Genomic DNA, 21777 nt, shown 5'->3' on the forward strand with positions numbered 1-21777 from the left:
GGAGAGCAGGCAGACACACTCCAGACCCCAGTCTTCCAGTTATATGGATAAATGGAAGCTCAGCACAGCACCAGTCCTCAGCCCAGGCTCTGCAAACTGAAATTTACATTCCTCAAAAGGAAGGCAGCCCTTATACATGTCCCCATCTACCATTCCAGTGTCCTGAGGGAACACAAGTGTGAGCACAGAGAAGAGTCCCCACACAGCAAGGATCCAATATCATTAGTGCTGCTTTGAGAAAACAGAAGACACTGGGTAACAGGAAGCACCCCAGGCCCGTGGAGGCAGTCAAATGCGGGTCCCAGGGCCTGGCAGTGGCCCCCAACCCCCGCCCCCCAGACGGCTGGCGTCATCTCTACCACACTCCCACCTGTAACAGGAGTACCATCAGAGCACTTCACAACCACCCCAGGACCACTACAGCTAACTTGTTTTTGTTTTGCACAGCTGAACCAATAATAATGGTGCACAGTCAAATCAAACAGGAACTTGAAAGCTCACTCATGGGCTGGAAGTTGGTTAAAGCAGTCAGCCCCATGCAGTTAGTAAAACCAGTTTGTTAATGTTAACTTGTCTTCCACCACACACCATGATTAAGAATGAAAGAGCACAGCAAACAAGTTCAGTTACCCATGAACAACGTGGGAAATATGACTTTTTCTTGCCTAGTAAAAGAAAGGAAAAAATATTAAACAGTAATACAAATACTATTTTCACACCATGCCCTAAAATTAGTCTACATTCACCTACACCCAACCCAAAAGAAATCAGACTGGCTTACAAAATTAGGACAAGTGATACGTAAGAAGCTAAATAAAAGCTATGGATAAAAAAAGAACATTTTTGAGAGAACTCAAGTGACTGCACTGCACGTGAACTGGTGTCCTTTTGGATGAGTGATATGAACGGCTGGTAGTGGTTGGAGGAAACAGCAACAACAGGGAAGTAGGCCCAGCAACCCGCATTTTAGGGACTGAAGTGATCACAGACTAGATAAAATCCTGACTCCAAGAAGCCCTCAACTAACCAGAACTTACAAAATATTTTCAAATCCCATAAAGCAATACATAACAATAAGGCTTTATGTTTACGTGGTAAGGCGCTGCTTCATCTCAAGATTTTGAGGGAAGCAGGAGCACACAGTGTATACACGTACATTCAATACGTGCACGCACATGCAAACAACTTTGGCAAACTCTCCCAAACAGTAACAGTGCTACAGACAGGCTCCTTAGGAGTGAGGGGCAGCAGGCAAGTTTTAGAGCCAAAGGCTTGTTTTCAATGCAAAAGCTTCTTCTCATGCTGAAACTACTAGCTACACTTCTACAGGAACTGTCATTTATGCTTTTAACCAGCCAGGTCTAATAATGGAGCTGGGAGTGGGGCTATTTACCCCTTCCTTTTGCAGCAGGTATATGCCATCATGGTTTTTATCTAGTCACCAGGTGAGCAGGAAGGAAGGCCAGAGGTAAAAAGCCAGGCAGGCCAAAAGGAAGCCAGAATCAAAGCAAAGCAGCAAGGAAGTAAGAACATAGCAAAACCCACACAAGAGTTATCCTCAGGAAGATGGCAAATACAAACGTAACTCGAACAATAATAGGTTAACATTTGAGTGTGCATATACAATCCATTTACCATATAAACTAAACACTTGAGAAAAAGCCAATCCACAAAACCATATTTCATTCTTAACAGAAAGAATACAATTAAAAATTTGTTCTATTTAAACCAAAACTAAACATTATCTGTAACTAGTTCTACTGAGAAGCATATTTCCAGATTCAGTTCAGGACATAAAGCCTATACCTACACCTAGGATGCTCCTCAAGGGACAGGGTCTCCGTCACAGTGCCCAGGGCGCCCTCCTCATTCCAGGTTACACTGAATCCTCCGCCATCTACCTAAGACTGGGTTCCTCTCTGGGAAATCACTGCCCTGTTGCTCTGCATCAGGGGTCAAGTAGAAGCCAGGCTCTAAGGAAGACAGAGCAGTGAGGCGGAACTGATAATGTTATCCCTCCTTCATCGTGACTGTTCTAAGGACTTTTTATCGCAAAGGCATCTGCCCGACCAATCCATTTATGGTTTGCCTGTTCTCACATCATAAGATTCCCAAGGGGGCTTCCCTGGTGGCGCAGTGGTTGAGAGTCCGCCTGCCAATGCAGGGGACACGGGTTCGAGCCCCGGTCCGGGAAGATCCCACGTGCTGCGGAGCGGCTGGGCCTGTGAGCCATGGCCGCTGAGCCTGCGCGTCCAGGGCCTGTGCTCCGCAATGGGAGAGGCCACAACAGTGAGAGGCCCGCGTACCGCAAAAAAAAAAAAAAAAAAAAAAAAGATTCCCAAGGCCCATGGGAAATATGATTCCAGATAGACAAATAACTACTCTATTGGAGGGAATTATAAGTTGCAGGAAAAACAATTAGGCATGACTTCCAACACTCATGAAGACTCCCCCATAACCTCCCCTGTACTGTTTTGGGGAAACGCCATCTCTAATGTAAAAATATCTACCTACTTATTCCACTTATCATTATAGTATAAAAATGACACTCCTGGGCTTCCCTGGTGGCGCAGTGGTTGGGAGTCCGCCTGCCGATGCAGGGGACACGGGTTCGTGCCCCTATCCCGGAAGATCCCACATGCCGCGGAGCGGCTGGGCCCGCGAGCCATGGCCGCGGAGCCTGTGTGTCCGGAGCCTGTGCTCCGCAACGGGAGAGGCCACAGCAGTGAGAGGCCCGCGTACAGCAAAAAAAAAAAAAAAAAAAAAAAAAAAAAGACACTCCTCAAGGTTGCCTGGAACTCCTAAACATGAGGAATATTAATTTTATTGTTACCACCACTGAGGAGCCCCAACGGTTAGAATAAAGTTCTGATTTATATGTTGATAGTTTAGAATGTGCTTTTAATGAAATGTGTATAAAGAAAGCCCTGATTTATATATTATTTTAGAATGTGCTCCTTAATGAAATACATATACTTCAAGGTAGAATTCTCTTAAGGGACAGAGAAAAACCAGAACACTCCACTCCACAAGGATGAACAAAAAAAGCTTTTTAGAGTGGACTATGTATCAAATCAGGGCCTCCACAAATGTGCCACCGTCACTGAGGAAAGCAGAAAATACAAGTTCCTTTAAGAAGTTGTGAAAATTTCTATATTGCTTTCACAGAACAAGGACAAGCTGCCTCTATGACTCAAAGCAGAGACAGTGGCAAGGGACCACTGGTGCCTCAGTTGTTGCTCCACTACCAGCTACCTTAAGTCACACAGTCAGCGTCTCAGACCATAGGTCCTAACCAGTTACCTAGACTAAGGCACACCCGTATAAGAGTATACCCATGCAGCATTTTGTTGGGTTTTTTTTTTTTTAATTGAGTAGAACAATATGCACTGACACGGAAAGATACTGGCAATGTAAGTCACCACAGGCATATTGCAGAGCAGTATTTAAAGTATCCCAGGGACTTCCCTGGTGGCACAGTGGTTAAGAATCCGTCTGCTGGGCTTCGCTGGTGGCGCAGTGGTTAAGAATCCGCCTGCCAATGCAGGGGACATGGGTTCGAGACCTGGTCCGGGAAGATCCCACGTGCTGCGGGCAACTAAGCCCATGCGCCACAACTACTGAGCCTGCGCTCTAGAGCCCGCGAGCCACAACTACTGAGCCTGCATGCCACAACTACTGACGCCCACGCACCTAGAGCCCATGCTCTTCAACGAGAAGCCACCGCAGTGAGAAGCCCGCGCACCACAACAAAGAGTAGCCCCCGCTCGCCGCAACTAGAGAAAGCCCGCACGCAGCAATGAAGACCCAACACAGCCAAAAATAAATAAATTAATTAATTAAATAAAATAAAGTAGCCCATAAGTTTTTAAAAGTGTATAGCAGATGCATAAAAATATGATTTTACATGCCTAGGAATAACTATAAGGATACAAAAACAGTGTGAAAATGGAAAACACTTTTTACTTTATATATTCTGTACCAACTGACATATTTTTTGTATTAAGGATGTACCACTGCTTTAATCTTACAACAATTTTTTTTAATTCTCAATTCCCCAAAAAACATCTTCACATCATACAAAACTTGTATCTCCTGAACTGTACTTGATCCAGTGGTTTTATATTTTTCTAAAATCTTCAGACGGAGGGTTTGTTGAAGAGTTCACACATACACGATCATCATCATGTTCTCTTCTACTCATAACAAATATTTGCCAAGAAGGTCTACTAGCCTGCAAGCACCTTGAGCACAAGGACCGTATCATAGTCATCTTTAATCCCCAGAGCCTAACACAGCTGCCTTTCAAGAGTCTGCTTCCCAGTACAGAAGCTTCAGAGTCAGGGTTCCCAGGGCAACAGACTCCATGGGGACTAGAAGACAACAGACTTCATGTCCCCTAAGATCTCAATAACAACGCTTCAGGTAGGTTTATCAAACTGAGTTCATCTTTTCAAAGTTCAACATGCTCACTTAATAATGGGCAACTTCACTATCCAAAAAATGAACGTTTAGAATTTCCAAGACTTACCCTTTGTCGAAGAAAGACGTGTGCCCTGATCGAGAGAACTTCGTGCCGTTGCTATTCATCACCCCACAGTTAACATTACCTGAAGTATAGGATTTTCGTGATGCTTGGTCCTTTGCAAAATTCCTGCAAGCTGCTAATTTGGATTCTAAAGCCTACAAAAGGAAGAAGGAATGATTTGGTTGTCAAAACAGTAGCTGCACATAAAAATTTGCATTTCAAACCATTTCTATTTCAAGACTCAAATCTTCTTCTCTCAGTTGATAATGCTGGCTGTTTAAGCCATATCAATCACCTAATAGAAAGAGGGAATATTTATGCTGACTCCCTTTCTAATGAACTCAGAATATATACTTCTCTCAGTGTTACTGAGGGATACAGATATAATCCTCACCTTACAACTAAGAAAAATGTGGCACAGTATACAGAGATGGATCCCAGGTCTCTTGGCCCTATCCACTGTTTCTTTCTAAGTTGTGGACTGTTAGTTTGCTAGTTGGGTGTGTGCGTGTGTGTGTTTTGGGAGCAAGCATTTTAAAGAATGCAAAAACATCACTTGAAAATTTTTTAAAGCAGCCAATCCTTTCTTTAGGGCTTCAGGTTAGTCGTTTCTACTGTATCAGACTGGATAAGTTCATTTACAACACCTCACATGAAGTTAAATGTTATTCTACTTCTGAGAGCACACTGTAAAACGTCTAATACCCTTCGTCTATAATTAAATAATTCACCTGAAAATGACACCAGCCCATTAGCATTTACCTCTAAACTGAGTGCCTGCTTAGCACCTGTCACCACAACACCTGGTCAGTGCCAGGCTCTACAAACCAACAGATGACATGAAGAGAACAGAAGTTTCTCATCAATTTCCATCGCTCACAAATATCACCAACTCCCCCTTTCCCGCAAACACTTTACCAAATCATACCCCTCTCCCCCCCCAAAAAAAAGACAAAAAATAGTCCAATCCTATTATCCATGACACTAAGGAATGTGGAATACATAGATAAATTAAACCCACAGGGACTTCCCTGGTGGCACAGTGGTTAAGAATCCGCCTGCCAATGCAGGGGACGTGGGTTTGAGCCCCAGTCAGGGAAGATCCCACATGCCGCGGAGCAACTGAGCCCGTGCACCACAACTACTGAGCCCACGTGCCACAACTACTGAAGCCCGTGTGCCTAGAGTCCGTGCCCCACAAAAAGAGAAGCCACTGCAATGAGAAGCCCATGCACCACAATGAGAAGCCTGCGCACTGCAATGAAGAGTAGCCCCCGTCACCGCAACTAGAGAAAGCCCACACGCAGCAACAAAGACCCAACACAGCCAAAAATACATACATAAAATAAATTTAAAAAAATTAAATCCACAGATAACATATCCTACTCTGAGAATCCTCCCCCCATAATTTCAACAACAGCTATTAAGACAGAGAAACAAAAACAGACTGAAACTTCTCTTCTCCTTTCTTAAAACAAAAGTACCATGACCTAGTAAAATAACAACGAAAGAAGGAAGAGAGGTAGTGACCTTGTAGGACAAGCTCTGAATAAGCATTTTTTCAGCATCTTATTAAATAGACACATACATAATAAAAATTGAGAGCCACTAATTTCCTATACTCAAGACACCCATTTATTTGTTCTGATATTTGCTGAGAATCTATCATATAACAGGTACAACGTGTGTTTGAGGTGTCGGTGAGACAGCCTAATGCAAGCACTGGGTCTGGCACTCAAAAACAGTGGCCTAGAAATCAAGATTTAAACTATATCCATACCAAGTAGGAGATGAAACTGTGGTTGTGAAGAAGATCAGAAAGGTAAAGACAGAACTCTGAGCAACATCAACACCGAAAGGGTGGGCAGATGAAGACCCAACAAGATGACAGACAGGAATGGGCAGGAAGGCAAGCAGACGTGACACAGTGACACAGCATCAGAAAAGCAGAGGAAAGGCGGCCATTGCAAAAAAATAAGTCAGTGTTGAGTGTTTCAAGTAAAATTAGGACAGAACAGCATCCCTTGGATTTGACAGCACTGAGATCATCAGTGAGCAATTTGAGTGGAGTGAGCAGGAAACAGAGCCCAGGCCAGGCTATCTGGGGAGTGTGTATGCCATCAAAAATGCTAACAGTAAATGGAGACATGCTTTCAAAAACTTGGCTGGGAAGGGAAAAGAGAAACAGAATGACAGCTAAAGAGAGACGAAGGGTAAAAGGAAAGAATAGCTGCTTTTATGTTTGCTTTTAAGGTTTAAAAAGTGTATAATATGTAATATATAAATATTAGATATAAAGTATAAATAGTAGATATAAAGTATATATATGTAATACATTATACATAAATATTGCATATAAATATCAAAACATATAGTAAAAGTCTGAAGATACAGGAGACATAAAGATGAGAAGGCTGGAAGGAATGAGATCCAAAGCACAGAGGGACAAAATTAACCACGGGAGGAATGTGATACTTTTACCACTGAGATAAAAAGGAAGAGCAGCCACAGAGGTAATAATAGGAGAGTACTCAAAGAAGGTTAAGAGAGGAAAACAAAGTTTAAATAGATGGCCTTGATTTCTCAGTGGAAGAGGATGCAAAGTGGGAATGGGGCTTCCAGGTGAAGTCAGTGGACAAAGTAGTGTGAAAAAGTAGAAAATGAAATATTCATAAAAGTACACAGGGGCTGGAGGATAACAGCAGATCAAAAACTCTAACGACACCTTAAAGGACAAACTGTCAGCTGAACGTGTAAACAATGCAAGGACTCTAAGTTCAACTTTCGTGCACCATTTCTAAATAAATTACTTAAGGTACTAAAGCAAAACAGGGAACAAAGATGACAACATGGGGTCCAAGAACAGGCAGAACTAACCCAAGAGTATAATGAAGAGAAATTCAAGGCTGACAGCAGTGCAGCAGCCCTAGAAGCATATCAGAGCACTCAGTAAATAAGAAGCCGGAAGGTACAAGATATAGAAAGAAAGTGTATGTTTCTTCCCTCCACAAGAAAACAATGGTAATCAGAAATGCTAAGACTCATGATAACAAAAATAGCCAATGATACACAAATTATATATGCATACAAAGGCTGAATGTAATTTTTTTTTTTTTTTTTTTTGCGGTACGCGGGCCTCTCACTGTTGTGGCCTCTCCCGTTGCGGAGCACAGGCTCTGGACACGCAGGCTCCGGACGTGCAGGCCCAGTGGCCGTGGCTCACGGGCCTAGCCGCTCTGCGGCATGTGGGATCTTCCCGGACTGGGGCATGAAACCATGTTCCCTGCATCAGCAGGCGGACTCTCAACCACTGCACCACCAGGGAAGCCCTGAATGTAATTTTAAAAAATAAAAATGGTTGAATTTGTTGAAATGACAGGATTTTAGCTTTTTTCTTTTTATTTATTTTATTGTAATCTTGTAAAAATTGTTTTGCAGTGAAAATTAAAAAAAGATGGCCAATTAAAAAAAATGTTAAGAAAAAGACATACATTTCAACTGTGATACAAATATGAAAAAACCTAATATGGTTTTGAGTAAATAATAGGTAAAGAACAAAATGTTTGAAACACCTGTTGAGCAGCACAAGTAAAACAGCCCTAGAGCCCAGCTCCTCCTCTATGATTATTCAGTAAATAATACACATGTAGGCATAATATTTTAGGTGCTGTAGGCTAATTTTCAGAACCAACCAATGGAGAGCTCAAGAAGGGACAGAGACACACACACACAACAGGGAGGTGAGATACAGTCTAATAAATTCAGAAACACAGGTTTAAGCATGTTATTTAAAGTTATAAAAATAACCAACAGAAGAACAAAAAATAAAAAATTAGGAGGATGTAAGTTAAATTCCTCATCTTTTTGCTTAAAGTTAAGATACTGAAAAGCAAGCACATTACTTCAAGTTATAGGTTACAACAAATAGGTTAAACTATTACAACGTAACTCTTACGACAGCTAGGTTAAAGAAATTATGTTAGGAGTAAGGGAAGATTACTCTATGTACTGTATAAATGATTTGTGCACATTACTTTTTTTTTTTTTTTTTTTTTTTTTTCGGTATGCGGGCTTCTCACTGTTGTGGCCTCTCCCGTTGCGGAGCACAGGCTCCGGACGCGCAGGCTCAGCGGCCATGGCGCGCAGGCTCAGCAGCCATGGCTCACGGGCCCAGCCGGTCTGCGGCATGTGGGATCTTCCCGGACCAGGGCATGAACCCGTGCCTGCATCGGCAGGCGGACTCTCAACCACTGCGCCACCAGGGAAGTCCCACATTACTTTCTATAGTAACTTTAAAATGCAGATTTAGAGTTAATCTGATGGTCAGACAACAATTTTATAAGCCAGAAAAAGTAACAACAGGACCTTCTATCTTGGCCTCGCATTTCTTCTTTATGTAAAGTATAATGCAATTTCTGCTTTTTTTAGAAAGAGCCACACACAAAACATAAATAAGTGAATGGGCAGTGGATAGTGGGAAGTTTCAGGGGTAGATTATTGAAAAGAGAAATAAAAGTCACTGAGGGAAACAGGAAAGAAAACTGACTAACGCTAGAAATGCTAACTTTATAGTGGTTTAAAAATCCACAAGGTCATATAACTGTTTCCTGTGATCTGGATGCAGGAAAGAAATCCAGTTCCTTGACTGATCCAGGCTGCAGGTCTCCTCCATGGCCAAAGAGCCCATGAGTCAACAGTGGCAGAGTAAGCGATCCGTGGATCACAGATGAGTAGCAGCAAAGTGAAAGCAAGAGATAACCGAAAAATCAAAACAAGAGTACTGCTCTCAATAAAGTCAAAGAGTAGGTATTACACAGAGTAAAAAACTGAAGAAGCACAAAACCAAGTTTAATATTCCAAAAGCCGAAATGTTCTGGAATACAAGGTTAGAGCCAAGGAGACAGCACTGGGGTTGAGGGGGCCAAGCAGCAGTAAGATGTGTATGACTAAGAGCAGAAATTCATGTCACGAGCCCATGCGGAAGCCTTATGAAGAAAAAGCCCGGGGATGACCAGGAGAACAGCAGGCAGAGCAAAGAAAAGGATCAGAGGGCGGTATAAGACACACAGCCTTAGAGGAAGCAGGAGGAATCACGATGTTTTAGTGATTAGTAACAGCCATGGGGAACAGGAAGAAGGCCCAGTGGGAACCTGGGAGCTAAGCGCAGGGACCCTCTACAGAGGCACTGGCAAGGCTGAGCCCTGGAGGTGTTCACAGTCTCAGCTGGTCACTGGATGCTCTTGCTTCTCAGCTTAATTACAGACTTTACCACAGGAAGGTATCCTTTTTTCTTCCCTCACTGCAAATTAAGAAATAATTCATTACCTTGGCAGCTGAAACACCTAGTGATAAATAATTAAAGGCTTACCCCTACTTTCCGTAAGAGGTCCCCCACGATGTTTAGTGCCGATATCCTAGCTGAAGGAGTCAGTGGACTGGTACCAAAGCCGTTTGGTATAGCTAGAGAAAGATAAAAGGTGAGTGATTACTCTTGCAGTTCCCTTTACATTTGGGTTTTGATGTTACAAAGCAGTATACACTCAATGAAAAATCAATATAGCATTCCAAACTGTGGATAAAGTATAAAGTGGAGATACCACAAATATCTCCACTGGATGTTTAGATTATATCCAATTTTTCATCACTATAAACAATGCTAAAAGGACATATACCCTTAAAACATCTAGACAAGTATTTCTGGAGAAGAGCTTCCTAAAAGTAGAACTGCTGAGTCAGAGGATATGCCCACATTTTCACCTTAATATCCTGCCAAAATGTTCTCTAGGCTGTGCCAATATCAGCAGTCTGAATGGTAATGCCCTCAATAGTATTAGACATCTTTTTTTCCTGCCAATTTGATAGCCACTTTGTTTTAATTTTTGTTTCCCTAATCAAAGAGTCATTTGAATCTTTTTTTCTGGAAGTCATCTGTTTAATCTCTGCACTTTTTTCTACTGGGTTGTCTTTAATCAACTTGCAAGGGCACTACACACTATAGATATTCACCTTTTCTCCTATGTATGTTGTACTTCCCAGTGTGACATTTATCTCTTAAACTTTGTGGTTTGCGGGGGGAGCCTTGGGCTTCCTCACTGCAACATAATAAAACTGTTCCCCACATTTTCTCCTAATGTTTTTCTAAAAAACTTTTTACCACTTAGATTAGTAAACTCATCAAATATCTAAATTTTTCCCCTCCAAATGGATATCTAATTGTCGTAATACCATTTAGTGAAAAAGACTTATCTCATCTGAAACGGCACTAAAACCACACACTGAATTCTCTATACATTTCAAGTTCCATTAAATTATTTGTCTATTCTACCACAAATATGCTGCTTTAGTTATTATAGTGTTAAAATATATTTCCTAAAGGGCAAAGCCTCTTCTTGTTACTAACCTATTTCAAACTTTTATTGACTATTCTTGCACATTTACTCTTCCAGAGTAACTTTATTAAAAATAAAGTTTTCTTTTTAATTTTTATTTTATGTTTGGCTGCACTGGATCTTCGTTGCTGCGCGTGGGCTTTTCTCTAGTGCAGTGAGCGGGGGCTACTATTCGTTGCAATGCGCAGGCTTCTCATTGCGGTGGCTTCTCTTGTTGCCGAGCACGGGCTCTAGGCGTGCAGGCTCAGTAGTTGTGGCTCGCGGGCTCTAGAGCGCAGGCTCAGTAGTTGTGGCACACAGGCTGAGTTGCTCCGTGGCATGTGGGATCTTCCTGGACCAGGGCTCGAACCCGTGTCCCCTGCATCGGCAGGCAGATTCTTAACCACTGCACCACCAGGGAAGCCCCAGAGTAACTTTAAAATCAACTTCACAACTTTAAAAATCCTATTAGGATTTTTATTAGAAATTTAAACTATTGATTGATTTGGGGAAAATGGATATTGCAACTAAATTAAGTCTTCCTATTCTGAATCATGGTATTTAACATGATATTTATTCACATCTTCTTTCATGCCCCTCAGCAAAGGTTTTCAGTCATGCACATTTCTTCAATTTATTTTTGAGATATTAAAGCATGGCAGTTAAGAGCTCTGGAGCTAAACTGCTAGATACACATCCATCTCTGCCATTAACTGTGTGACCTTAAGTAACCAAATGTGAAAGGGGGCTAATAATAGCACTTAAATCATAAAGTTGTTAAGCTTAAATTCATTAATAAATTTTGTTTTTTGGCCGTGCCTCGCAGCAGGCAGGGTCTTAGTTCCCTGACCAGGGATTGAACCCACACCCCCTGCAGTGGAAGTGCAGAGTCCTAACCACTGGACTGCCAGGGAAGTCCCAAAATTCATTAATAAATTTTTTAAATGCAGAGCACACAGTAAGTGCTCAATAAATGTTACTATTATTTTTATCTGCTTTCTACAGAGTTGTAATCAGCAGGTAAAATGCTTTTGTTGCTGCTGCTGCTACTATCCTTGTCCTCTAGAATATAATCGCATTGAAGGTAGCAACTTAGTCTTATTAGACCACTATCCTCCCCGCGTCCTGAGTAATACATGACATGTAACAGGTGCTCAATGTGATACAAATAAACTGCTATACTTCTCTTGGCAGGAATTTCTGGATCTTGTTTTTCCCTATTCCCCTCGAATTTTATATTTTAGGTATCATTAAATCTGTACTTTTATGGTAAGTTGTCTTGAATGCTTTTTGGAAACAGGCATTTTATCAATAAAACACAATTAGAGCTAGACCACTTCGTAGAGATCAGCTCTTCAATCTTGCCACTAATTTCTCTAACCTCTGGCTTCTCACTGTGTCTGTGCAGACTTTGTCATGAAACGGCAGCTTTTAGGTCAGTGAAAGCTCATGCTATCAGTTCCAATCAAAAACGTGTCTGGGGCTTCCCTGGTGGCGCAGTGGTTGAGAGTCCGCCTGCCCATATGGGGGGACACGGGTTCGTGCCCCGGTCTGGGAGGATCCCACATGCCGCGGAGCGGCTGGGCCCGTGAGCCATGGCTGCTGAGCCTGCGCGTCCGGAGCCTGTGCTCCGCAGCGGGAGAGGCCACAGCAGTGAGAGGCCTGCGTACCGCAAAAAAAAAAAAAAAAAAAAAAAAACGTGTCTGTCTGGACAAATATCACTGCCTTAGGGTTGACATTATCTTAACTGTGCCAGAGCCAGCTCTATGTCCTACTAACACCCCTTTGAGGCTCCAGACTATTCTGATTAATGCTCAACTAAAGAATTTTCAGAATTTATCTGCATAATTCTAATTAGTAACATAAAAGCAAAGCTTTGTTAAATCTCAATTCTAAGGTCCTCAAATACACAAGCAGCCATTCCGAAAAAACGAGAGCTTCTGATGATTGCTGTAATCTATATACTGCCTGCTCTGTATTCTCAGCAGCAGAGTCAGCACATACCAGTACAATCAATAACGTAACTATATAGAATTTTCACATACCTTACCTCACCTCATAAAAAGACAAAAATAGGGTGAATTATCTATTCAAGGGCTACTGAGCACTTGAAATGTGGCCAATGCAATTAGAAACTCAATTTTAAATTTTAATGCATTTAAATCAATAAAAATTTAAAATTTAAATAGTCACATTGGAATAGCTACTGTATTGGGCAGCACAAATGTGGAGTGCACTAACCACCCAGACAGAAACCTTCTCGTATCACTCTGAAAGATAAAGTCCTATATTTTTTTTAAAAGTGTGAAGAAAGCTTCCATTGGGGGAGAAGTACAGGGCGGGTGTGGAAGTAGCTGAACTATGATCTCCAAGCTGCAAAAACTAAATTAATCTCAATTGAGAGCTTCAGGGTTCCATTCTTAACGTTCTATCTAGTGGCTACTAAATCGTTTTTCAGCTTACCTGGATTTAAAAAAACACCCTGACTGATGGCAAAAGGCATATTCTTTCTGTACTATTCATCAGTTACTCTGAACATCACCTATGAAAATGGCAGCTATTAAGGCATGTTATAGGATGGACATGTCCACCCAAGCCAATCTTAGACAAGTCTGAATGGTAACTCAGTGAGTCTCTGTACTTTCTGTGTATAAAGCCTTCTAGTCTCCCATGGTATGTCAAGTGGCAAAAGAAATAAAACTGCATTTAAATACAATCCCAAACACAACACCGTAAAGCAACTATACTCAAATAAAGATTAATTTTTTAAAAAAATATGATCCCAAAACTTGTGTGTAACAAGGTGGCACAAACACAAAAAACCACACACAATAGAAAAAAATTCCAAGTGTTAACAAGAGTTGACTTTGAGCCCTAAGATTGCAGATGGATTTTATTTCTCGTTCTTAAATTTTTCTACATGAACATGTATTACTGCTATAGTCAAAAAATAAACTTCCCTTAAAAATCTTTATTAAAATTTCAACTTATTAAGCTGCTCTTGTCTTAAATGTAGCCCTCATCTCACTGTTTCCTACTAATGAGTTGGCCTAGGAGAACAATGCCTTCTGCTTCACACAGTGCTAGATTTAACCAACTTTTAAACTAAAATGATTGCTTAGGGAGTTCCCCGGTGGTCCAGTGGTTAAGACTCCATTCTTCCAGTGCAGGCAGCATGGGTTCGATCCCTGGTTGAGGAACTAAGATCCAACATGCCACACAGCATGGCCAAAAAAAAAAAAAAATTAAAATGATTGCTTAAACCTTAGCAACCCCTGCTTCACCAGCAAAGCCTCGTAAGTGGATAATCCACCACAGGTTCAAAAAGAAAAGACATGGGCTTCCCTGGTGGCGCAGTGGTTGAGAGTCCGCCTGCCAATGCAGGGGACACGGGTTCGTGCCCCGGTCCGGGAAGATCCCGCGGAGCGGCTAGGCCGGTGAGCCATGGCCACTGAGCCTGCACATCCGGAGCCTGTGCTCTGCAACGGGAGAGGCCACAACAGTGAGAGGCCCGCGTACCGCAAAAAAAAAAAAAAAGAAAAAAAAAGAAAAGACACTACAAACCTTTTGGTGAAGGAAAACTGTTCTCTGTTCCTTTGCCAACAGGAGTAGCTGGCAAAGAAAGTGATGCTTGGACAGCAGAATCCATCTTTTCACAGTCTAGAGTTGGAGAACTGGGAGCCGACTTTCTAGTTACTTCCTGTTGTCTCTCCCGAACAGCTAGTTCTTGTCTTAAATCTGTAAAATGTTGCAAAAGTAGTAATATTCACTAGAGGAAGCAAATACATCAAGCAAAGTCGCATCTGAAATGGCATAAAGACACTCTTCCTAAATTACTACTTCTCAAAAATGAATTTCCTATTTAACAATGTTTATTTCCAGGGGAATAAAAATGACAACAACCCTACTGTCTACATGATCATTTAGACTTTAAAAATGCTATAAACTTAACAGAATAATTATTTATGCCTATATGAAAAAAAAAATAGGGCAGAGTCCAAAGTAGAACTCACAGTGAACATATGACACAAAAGTAAAAATTCTTTACCAACTCATTTGCATTTATTTTGAAATGATGATGTAGTTGGGGATTATTACAAAATCAATGAAGTGCATTTTTGTCATTTTAAATGGGTTGGCTTTTTTTTTTTTTTTTTTTACTAACTATCCTATGAAATACTTTGTTTTAGAAAGGAAGTAGTCAAAATAGTTGCAAATTGCTTTGTTTTGAAATATTAAATTTTTAACCCAAAATTAATGTTTTCTTTTCCAGTTATGCAACTGACCTACAGAATACTTGCTTATATTAAAAAAAAAAAGATACAAAGTTACCATACTCCTGGGTATATATCAAAAAGAATTCAAAGTAAGACACTGAGATATTTGCACATCCATGTTCATGATGGACACATGATAAGTGAAATAAGCCAGTCACAAAAAGATAAATACTGTATGATTTCACTTATATGAGGTATCTAGAGTGTAGTAGTCCCTCCCTTATCTGAGGAACATATGTTCTAAGACCCTCAGTGGATGATTTACGTCCACTGAGCGTGATGGTGCAAAATTTCATCCTGCTACTCAGAACAGCACACAATTTAAAACTTATGAATTGTTGATTTCTGGAATTCTCCACTTAATATTTTCAGACTGCAGCTGACCATGGGTTACTGAAACCATGGAAACCTAAACCTCAGATAAGGGCGGACTACTGTAGTCATACCTAACAACAGTAAGTAGAACTGCAGGGCTTCCCTGGTGGCACAGTGGTTAAGAATCTGCCTGCCAATGCAGGGGACACAGGTTCAAGCCCTGGCCCAGGAAGATCCCACATGCCGCGGAGCAACTAAGCCCGTGCGCCACAACTACTGAGCCTGCGCTCTAGAGCCCGTGAGCCACAACTACTCAGCCTGCATGACACAACTACTGAAGCCCGTGCACCTAGAGCCCGTGCTCCACAACGAGAAGCCACCGCAATAAGAAGCCCGTGCACCACATGGAAGAGTAGCCACCGCTCGCCGCAACTAGAGAAAGCCCGTGCACAGCAACGAAGATCCAAGGCAGGCAAAAATAAAAATAAATAATTTTTTTTTTTTTTTTTAAAGAGAGAGAGAAAGTAAAACTGCAGTTGCCAGGGGCTGGGGAAGGGAGAGATGGGAATTTGTTGTTCAATAGGCAAAGAGCTTCAATTCTGCAACATGAAAAAGTTCTAGAGAGCTAAAAAACAATGTGAACATAGTTTAACATTACTGAACTGTACCCTTAGAAATGGGTAAGATGGTAAATTTTATGTTACGTGTTTTAACCAGAATTGTAAACTTAAAAATAAATAGGATAGAGTTAATATTTTATACATTATATAAATTATGAGGAGTTCTTCAGATGAATAAACCCTCCCCCAAAAAAGGAAAAGTCATGAAAAACCTATTTTTAGAAGAGCCAATAAACATTAGCAAAAAGTTTTCACAAGTAGTAACCAAAGAACTACAAATTAAAAACAATGTGATATCAATTTTCAACTTTCAAATAGATTTTTAAATAATTTTAAAATCTGTTTTTATTATTCACAATACTAGTAAACATTGTGAGAAGGACACTCAGTTATTGCCAGAGTGTAAAGTTACCAACTTTCTAAAAAGTAATTTAGCGGCATCATTACAACCATTAAAGATACTTATATCCTTTGCCACTCCAAAGAATCTAAGAAAATCAAAGATACTCCCCAATATTATGTACAAGGACACTATTTACAGCAAAAAATTAACCACCAATAATAAAGGACCCATCAAAAAAAATCATATATAATAGATTATATATTTTTAAAAACCTGTTTCACAAGATTTTTTTTAATGGAATGGATTACATTCACTATATTAAAGGAGGATAGAAAAAAATATATTTGTATATATAACGTGGTTCCAATTATATAAAGGAAAAAATATACAGGTATGTTTATGTATAGTCACAGGGAAGAGTGGAAAGAAACACACCAAACTCTTAGTGCGTTCTCTCAAGATAAAGGGATTGACAGAGACTTTTAGTTTCTTCTTTACAATATTCTGCATTCTAACATGAAAGAAAAAAAGAGGGAAGGAAGGAGAATTTTAAAAGAAAGTATATATTCTCTATATGTATAATATGTATACAGCAATATGTACACATATGTAATGCTAATATGTGCATGACAAAATTACTTAGGACAAGCAAAAAGGAAAAAATCCAAACAAACCAAGCAGTATATATGCAGTGGTAATGGTTAAGGCTTTGGGAAACAGACCAGGGTTTGAATCCCTACTGACAACACAACCTCTCTGTGCCTCAGTTTTCTGACCTATAAAATGGGGATAATAATTCCTACCTCCTAGAGTTGATGATGTAGATACTGAATAAACAGATTAAAAGTACTTAGCATAGTGTTTGACAAAAGCATATAAATGTGTAGCTTTAAAAAGTTGATCCTGAAGCTAGTTTAGCACTCTGGCTCCGGGACAGTAAGGTAATAAATATTCTTTAAGTATAAATTTTACCTCTTGCTTCATCCTTTAACCTCTGTACAGAGACCAGCAAAGATTCCTTTTCATCAAGTTCACTTTCTAAAAATGCATTTCGTTCAATGGCTTGATTTAGCCTTTGTTCAAAGTCCTCCAGCGAAACTATTGTTGCCCTAAAAAAAAAAAAAAAAAATTAGAGTCCATGAATTAAATAAATAACGTGCAAATAGCTACTACAAAAGGAAACTGTCAGTTTATCTCATGCCATTTCCTGACCTAGAAAGCCTGGCCCAGTTAAAAGAGAATGACCTCGCCCCCTTCTGACCTCTGGTGCATTTAGTGTCTCTACTATCATTTGGGGCCATTCGATGTATTCTTTTGTCTTAAATTCCCATCTAAATTCCTTCAAGTTTCTTAAAGGAAGCCTACTTATCATACAATTTATATCTCCCCATTGGACTTTAAACATGAGTCAATGAAGTTTACATATTTTCAGGAAGAAAACTTTTCAATAGTTTTAGAGTATGTTAAGAATTAACTAAGAATTAGTTTAAAATGCGGTCCCAGGTCCCACTCTATTTACTTTCTTCCTACCAAGCTTTTCTTCTTCCTGTATTTCTCATCTTTTTTATTAAGCAAACATTGACAGGTACCTGCTACATGCCCTCTACCCACTATGTGCTACAGAAATCAATTTTCCTAACCTCAAGTTAGAACTCTCAGTGCCAGGGGTCCCCAGCAGGAGGTGAGCGACGTGAGTGAGCGAAGCTCCATCTGCCGCTCCCCATCGCTCACATTACCGCCTGAACACCACCCCCACTCCACCCCCACCCACCCCCACGTCCCTGTCTGTGGAACAACTGTCTTCCACGAAACCGGTCCCTGGTGCCAAAAGGTTGGGGACCGCTGCTCAATGCCGTGTCCATTTTACCACCTCCTGTCAACTGTCCAAATGCCTCTCAATTCCATTTGCTCTCCTCCAACCTTCTGCCCTTGGCTTAATTCTTCATCCATCACCTGGATTACTCCTCAGTAGCCTTCACATCTCCTCCTCCCTACTTTCAATTCCTCAGTATTATCTTCCCAAATCACAATCTGATAATACTCCTTTGTTTAAAAATTCTTAAGGAGCACCTCTTTGCCTACAGAATGACTTTCAAACATAGCCGAGCACAAGGTTCTCCACAACCTGGCCCCAAACATCTTCCAGTCTCATCTTGTTCAGCCATACTGTCTTTACACACTTCAGTCAAAGTGAAGTATTAATACCTCATGCACTTTCCTGCCTCTCTGCCTTCGCATCTCTCTCTTCACCGGTTAACATCTACTCCTCCTTGCAGACTCAGCTTCCCCAGTTACCACAGAGTACTTTACCTGTGCCCTTCTCTATGCCCTGGAGCAGTCTGTACATTCCTCGTACCAGTGTTTACCACGTGGATTGTCTCTGTCACGCCCAAGGGCAGTGGCTAGCTTATCTATGTATCCTCAACTCTAGCATCATGCCAAGCATTTAAGTGTCACTCAGATACTAAGGAAAGGAATATCAGACAATAATTGTAAAGTAATAGCAATTAAGTTTGGAATGGTTAAGAAACAACTAATTATAGATATATGCAATCTTGGCAAAGTAATGGCAAGCCACTATAGGCTGTTCAGCAAAATCATAATAAAAGCATTATTTTGAGATAATTCATTGGTCAGTATTAAAACAGAAGAGAATAAAAAGCAGTGAAAATTTAAAGACAGATCAGCTAGGAATTAACTGCAGGATTCAGGTATAAGATGTGAGGACCTTCAAGAAGTGTGGTAGTACTGAGAACATACAGGGAAGATGGAGGAATGAATGAGACATGTTTTAAAGAAAAACCAACAGGATCAACAATGGTACCTGAAAGAAGGAAAAAGGAAAAACAGAAAGAAAAGCGTGGAAGGGCATTATCTGGGGAGATCAGGATTTTGGTAAGTTTCAATGTGACGAGTTACAGGTGACATGAAATACCAAAAGGAAATGTTCTAGAACTTAGATCTAGGTGCTAGGGTTAGCCTAAAACCAAATTCTAATCACTGACTGCCACCTTCGGTCACTGCAACAGAAGGCACACCGCTCACGTACCGCTTCGCCCGCTCCAGGTCGTCGTTGGCCTGCTCCAGCTCCCTCACGTACTTATGTAGCTGCTCCTTAATGGCCCGGGTCTGACTTAGATCATCTTCTAATACTGAGACCTGCTTGTAGCTCTGTGCATACTGATGCTCCAGTTTCTCCTGAAGGTGTGGGTATAGGAAGGAAAGCATGTGTCATTAACATATCGTTTTCTTTAATAAAGGATGTAACCCAAGTAAGGGGTGGGACGGGGGCGGGTGGGATCCAAGAGATTCACCCACAATCTGAGTTGATGGTACCCCTCTCTCCTTTTTACACTATTTAAAAACAATAGGGGGCTTCCCTGGTGGCGCAGTGGTTGAGAGTCCGCCTGCCGATGCAGGGGATACGGGTTCGTGCCCCGGTCTGGGAAGATCCCACATGCCGCGGAGAGGCTGGGCCCGTGAGCCATGGCCGCTGGGCCTGTGCGTCTGGAGCCTGTGCTCTGCAATGGGGGAGGCCACAACAGTGAGAGGCCCGCGTACAGCAAAAAAAAAAAAAAAAAAAAAAACAATAGGGCTTCCCTGGTGGCGCAGTGGTTGAGAGTCCGCCTGCCAATGCAGGGGACGCGGGTTCGTGCCCCGGTCCGGGAGGATCCCACATGCTGTGGAGCGGCGGGGCCCGTGGGCCGTGGCCGCTGAGCCTGCGCGTCCGGAGCCTGTGCTCCGCAACGGGAGAGGCCACAGCAGTGAGAGGCCCACGTACCGCAAAAAAAAAAAAAAAAAAAAAAAAACAATGACACATTCATTCCAAGTGCCTTAACTCATATAAAATTAGTCAATCATTCTCCTCTCAAAGAAATCTAATAATGATCTCTCTGAAAAGAGGTAAAATAGTGAAACCGTTGCCTTAAAAACCTCAATCTTGGTGGGGGAACCTCCAGGTTCTTAGGCTGAATGCAGCCCAGGGTAAGTACAAAGAAGTTGACTGACAAGAGTTCAAATTCCCTATACCTCACCTTCCCCAAATCTACCCCACTGCCCAGACACAGGAACACCCCAAGCATCTGGCTTAGGCATGTGAGGAAGAGCAGCAAAAAGGGGTTAATCTTTCACTCCTGAAAATTCCTTGTTAGAAGGGAATTTTTTAAAACTAAACTCCAAAACTAAAGGGACTACACACCATAATGAAATAAATGTGTATTTCATACAAATAGAATTTTAAAGTGCCACACAATGAGGTACTCTGTCAAAACAAATAATCAGGCAGCTTTTGAAAATTATAGGAACTACAACATAATATCATAGCTAGGAACATTACAGCTAAAAAACTGACAGCTACAGTTTCCACGTGAACTCCTGAACTCTAAACCACCTTTCCCTTGGTTCCATGAAAGCAAACAGTTTTTGTCAAAAATTCTAGGCCTTTTTACATTTTTATGTTGCCTGCTGCTCTTAAGCTCCACCTAAAAGAATGTATTTCTCATTTTAATAAAACCCAGCAAATGAGACACCAGCTTTTACTGCCACAATTACCTTTAATGCTTCCACTTCATACTTCAGTCTTTGGTTATCAGCTTGCAAGTCTCTATTTCTTTGTTCAGCCTGTACTAACTGTGCCTCCAACTCTGCTTCTAATTCTCTGCTTCCTTCCTGGAATTCAACTAGCTCATCCCGAGCTTCCTGGAAGCTAATCAAAAACAAAGCGGGAAAGATCGGTTATAGTAGAAGCATAAGGATCATCCTGAAGATGATTATATATCAATTCAATAATTTTTGCCTGAACGTTATGCTACCATAAAATATACTAAACAATAAAGGCCATCTATTTTGCATCTCTTACGCTATATTCAGGGTTCAATGAAAATAAGTTATGAGCCTCAAAAGGATTGATTTTTTATACGCTCACCCCTCTTTCTTATTTAACATGTTGATAAAGAAGCACATATTACTATCCACAAATTAGTTTAACATTTAGATTTGTTTTTTCAATATAATTGGTTTCCTCTGTAATTCTACTATTTAATTTTATGCGTTTAAAAATGTTATTCTGGGGCTTCCCTGGTGGTGCAGTCGTTGAGAGTCTGCCTGCCGATGCAGGGGGCGCGGGTTCATGCCCCGGTCCGGGAGGATCCCGCGTGCCGCGGGGCGGCTGGGCCCGTGAGCCATGGCCGCTGAGCCTGCACGTCCGGAGCCTGTGCTCCGCAACGGGAGAGGCCACAACAGTGAGAGGCCCGCATACCGTGAAAAAAATAATAAATAAAAAATAAAGTAAAATAAAATAAAATAAAAATGTTATTCTGAGAAGGGG

General features: G+C 41.2%; 1 protein-coding gene across 3 annotated transcripts in view; it reads right to left on the bottom strand.

Moving 5' to 3' along the window:
* The window catches only part of NDEL1 (nudE neurodevelopment protein 1 like 1), a 35309-nt gene that overhangs the window by 4069 nt on the left and 9463 nt on the right, over window positions 1–21777 (bottom strand). Inside the window, exons 3-9 of one of the 3 annotated variants that reach the window (XM_060081190.1) lie at window positions 21003–21156; window positions 19501–19649; window positions 17424–17560; window positions 14461–14634; window positions 9897–9988; window positions 4532–4683; window positions 589–665 (exon numbers count right to left, since the gene is read on the bottom strand). In XM_060081190.1, coding sequence (XP_059937173.1) covers window positions 623–665; window positions 4532–4683; window positions 9897–9988; window positions 14461–14634; window positions 17424–17560; window positions 19501–19649; window positions 21003–21156 — 901 coding nt within the window. In that variant the 3' untranslated portion in view covers window positions 589–622. The remainder of the gene's footprint in view (window positions 1–588; window positions 666–4531; window positions 4684–9896; window positions 9989–14460; window positions 14635–17423; window positions 17561–19500; window positions 19650–21002; window positions 21157–21777) is intronic. The other 2 variants (XM_060081189.1, XM_060081188.1) reach the window with 2 other exon arrangements.

The sequence above is a fragment of the Mesoplodon densirostris genome, chromosome 18 (assembly GCF_025265405.1).
Source record: "Mesoplodon densirostris isolate mMesDen1 chromosome 18, mMesDen1 primary haplotype, whole genome shotgun sequence".
Classification (NCBI taxonomy): domain Eukaryota; kingdom Metazoa; phylum Chordata; class Mammalia; order Artiodactyla; family Ziphiidae; genus Mesoplodon; species Mesoplodon densirostris.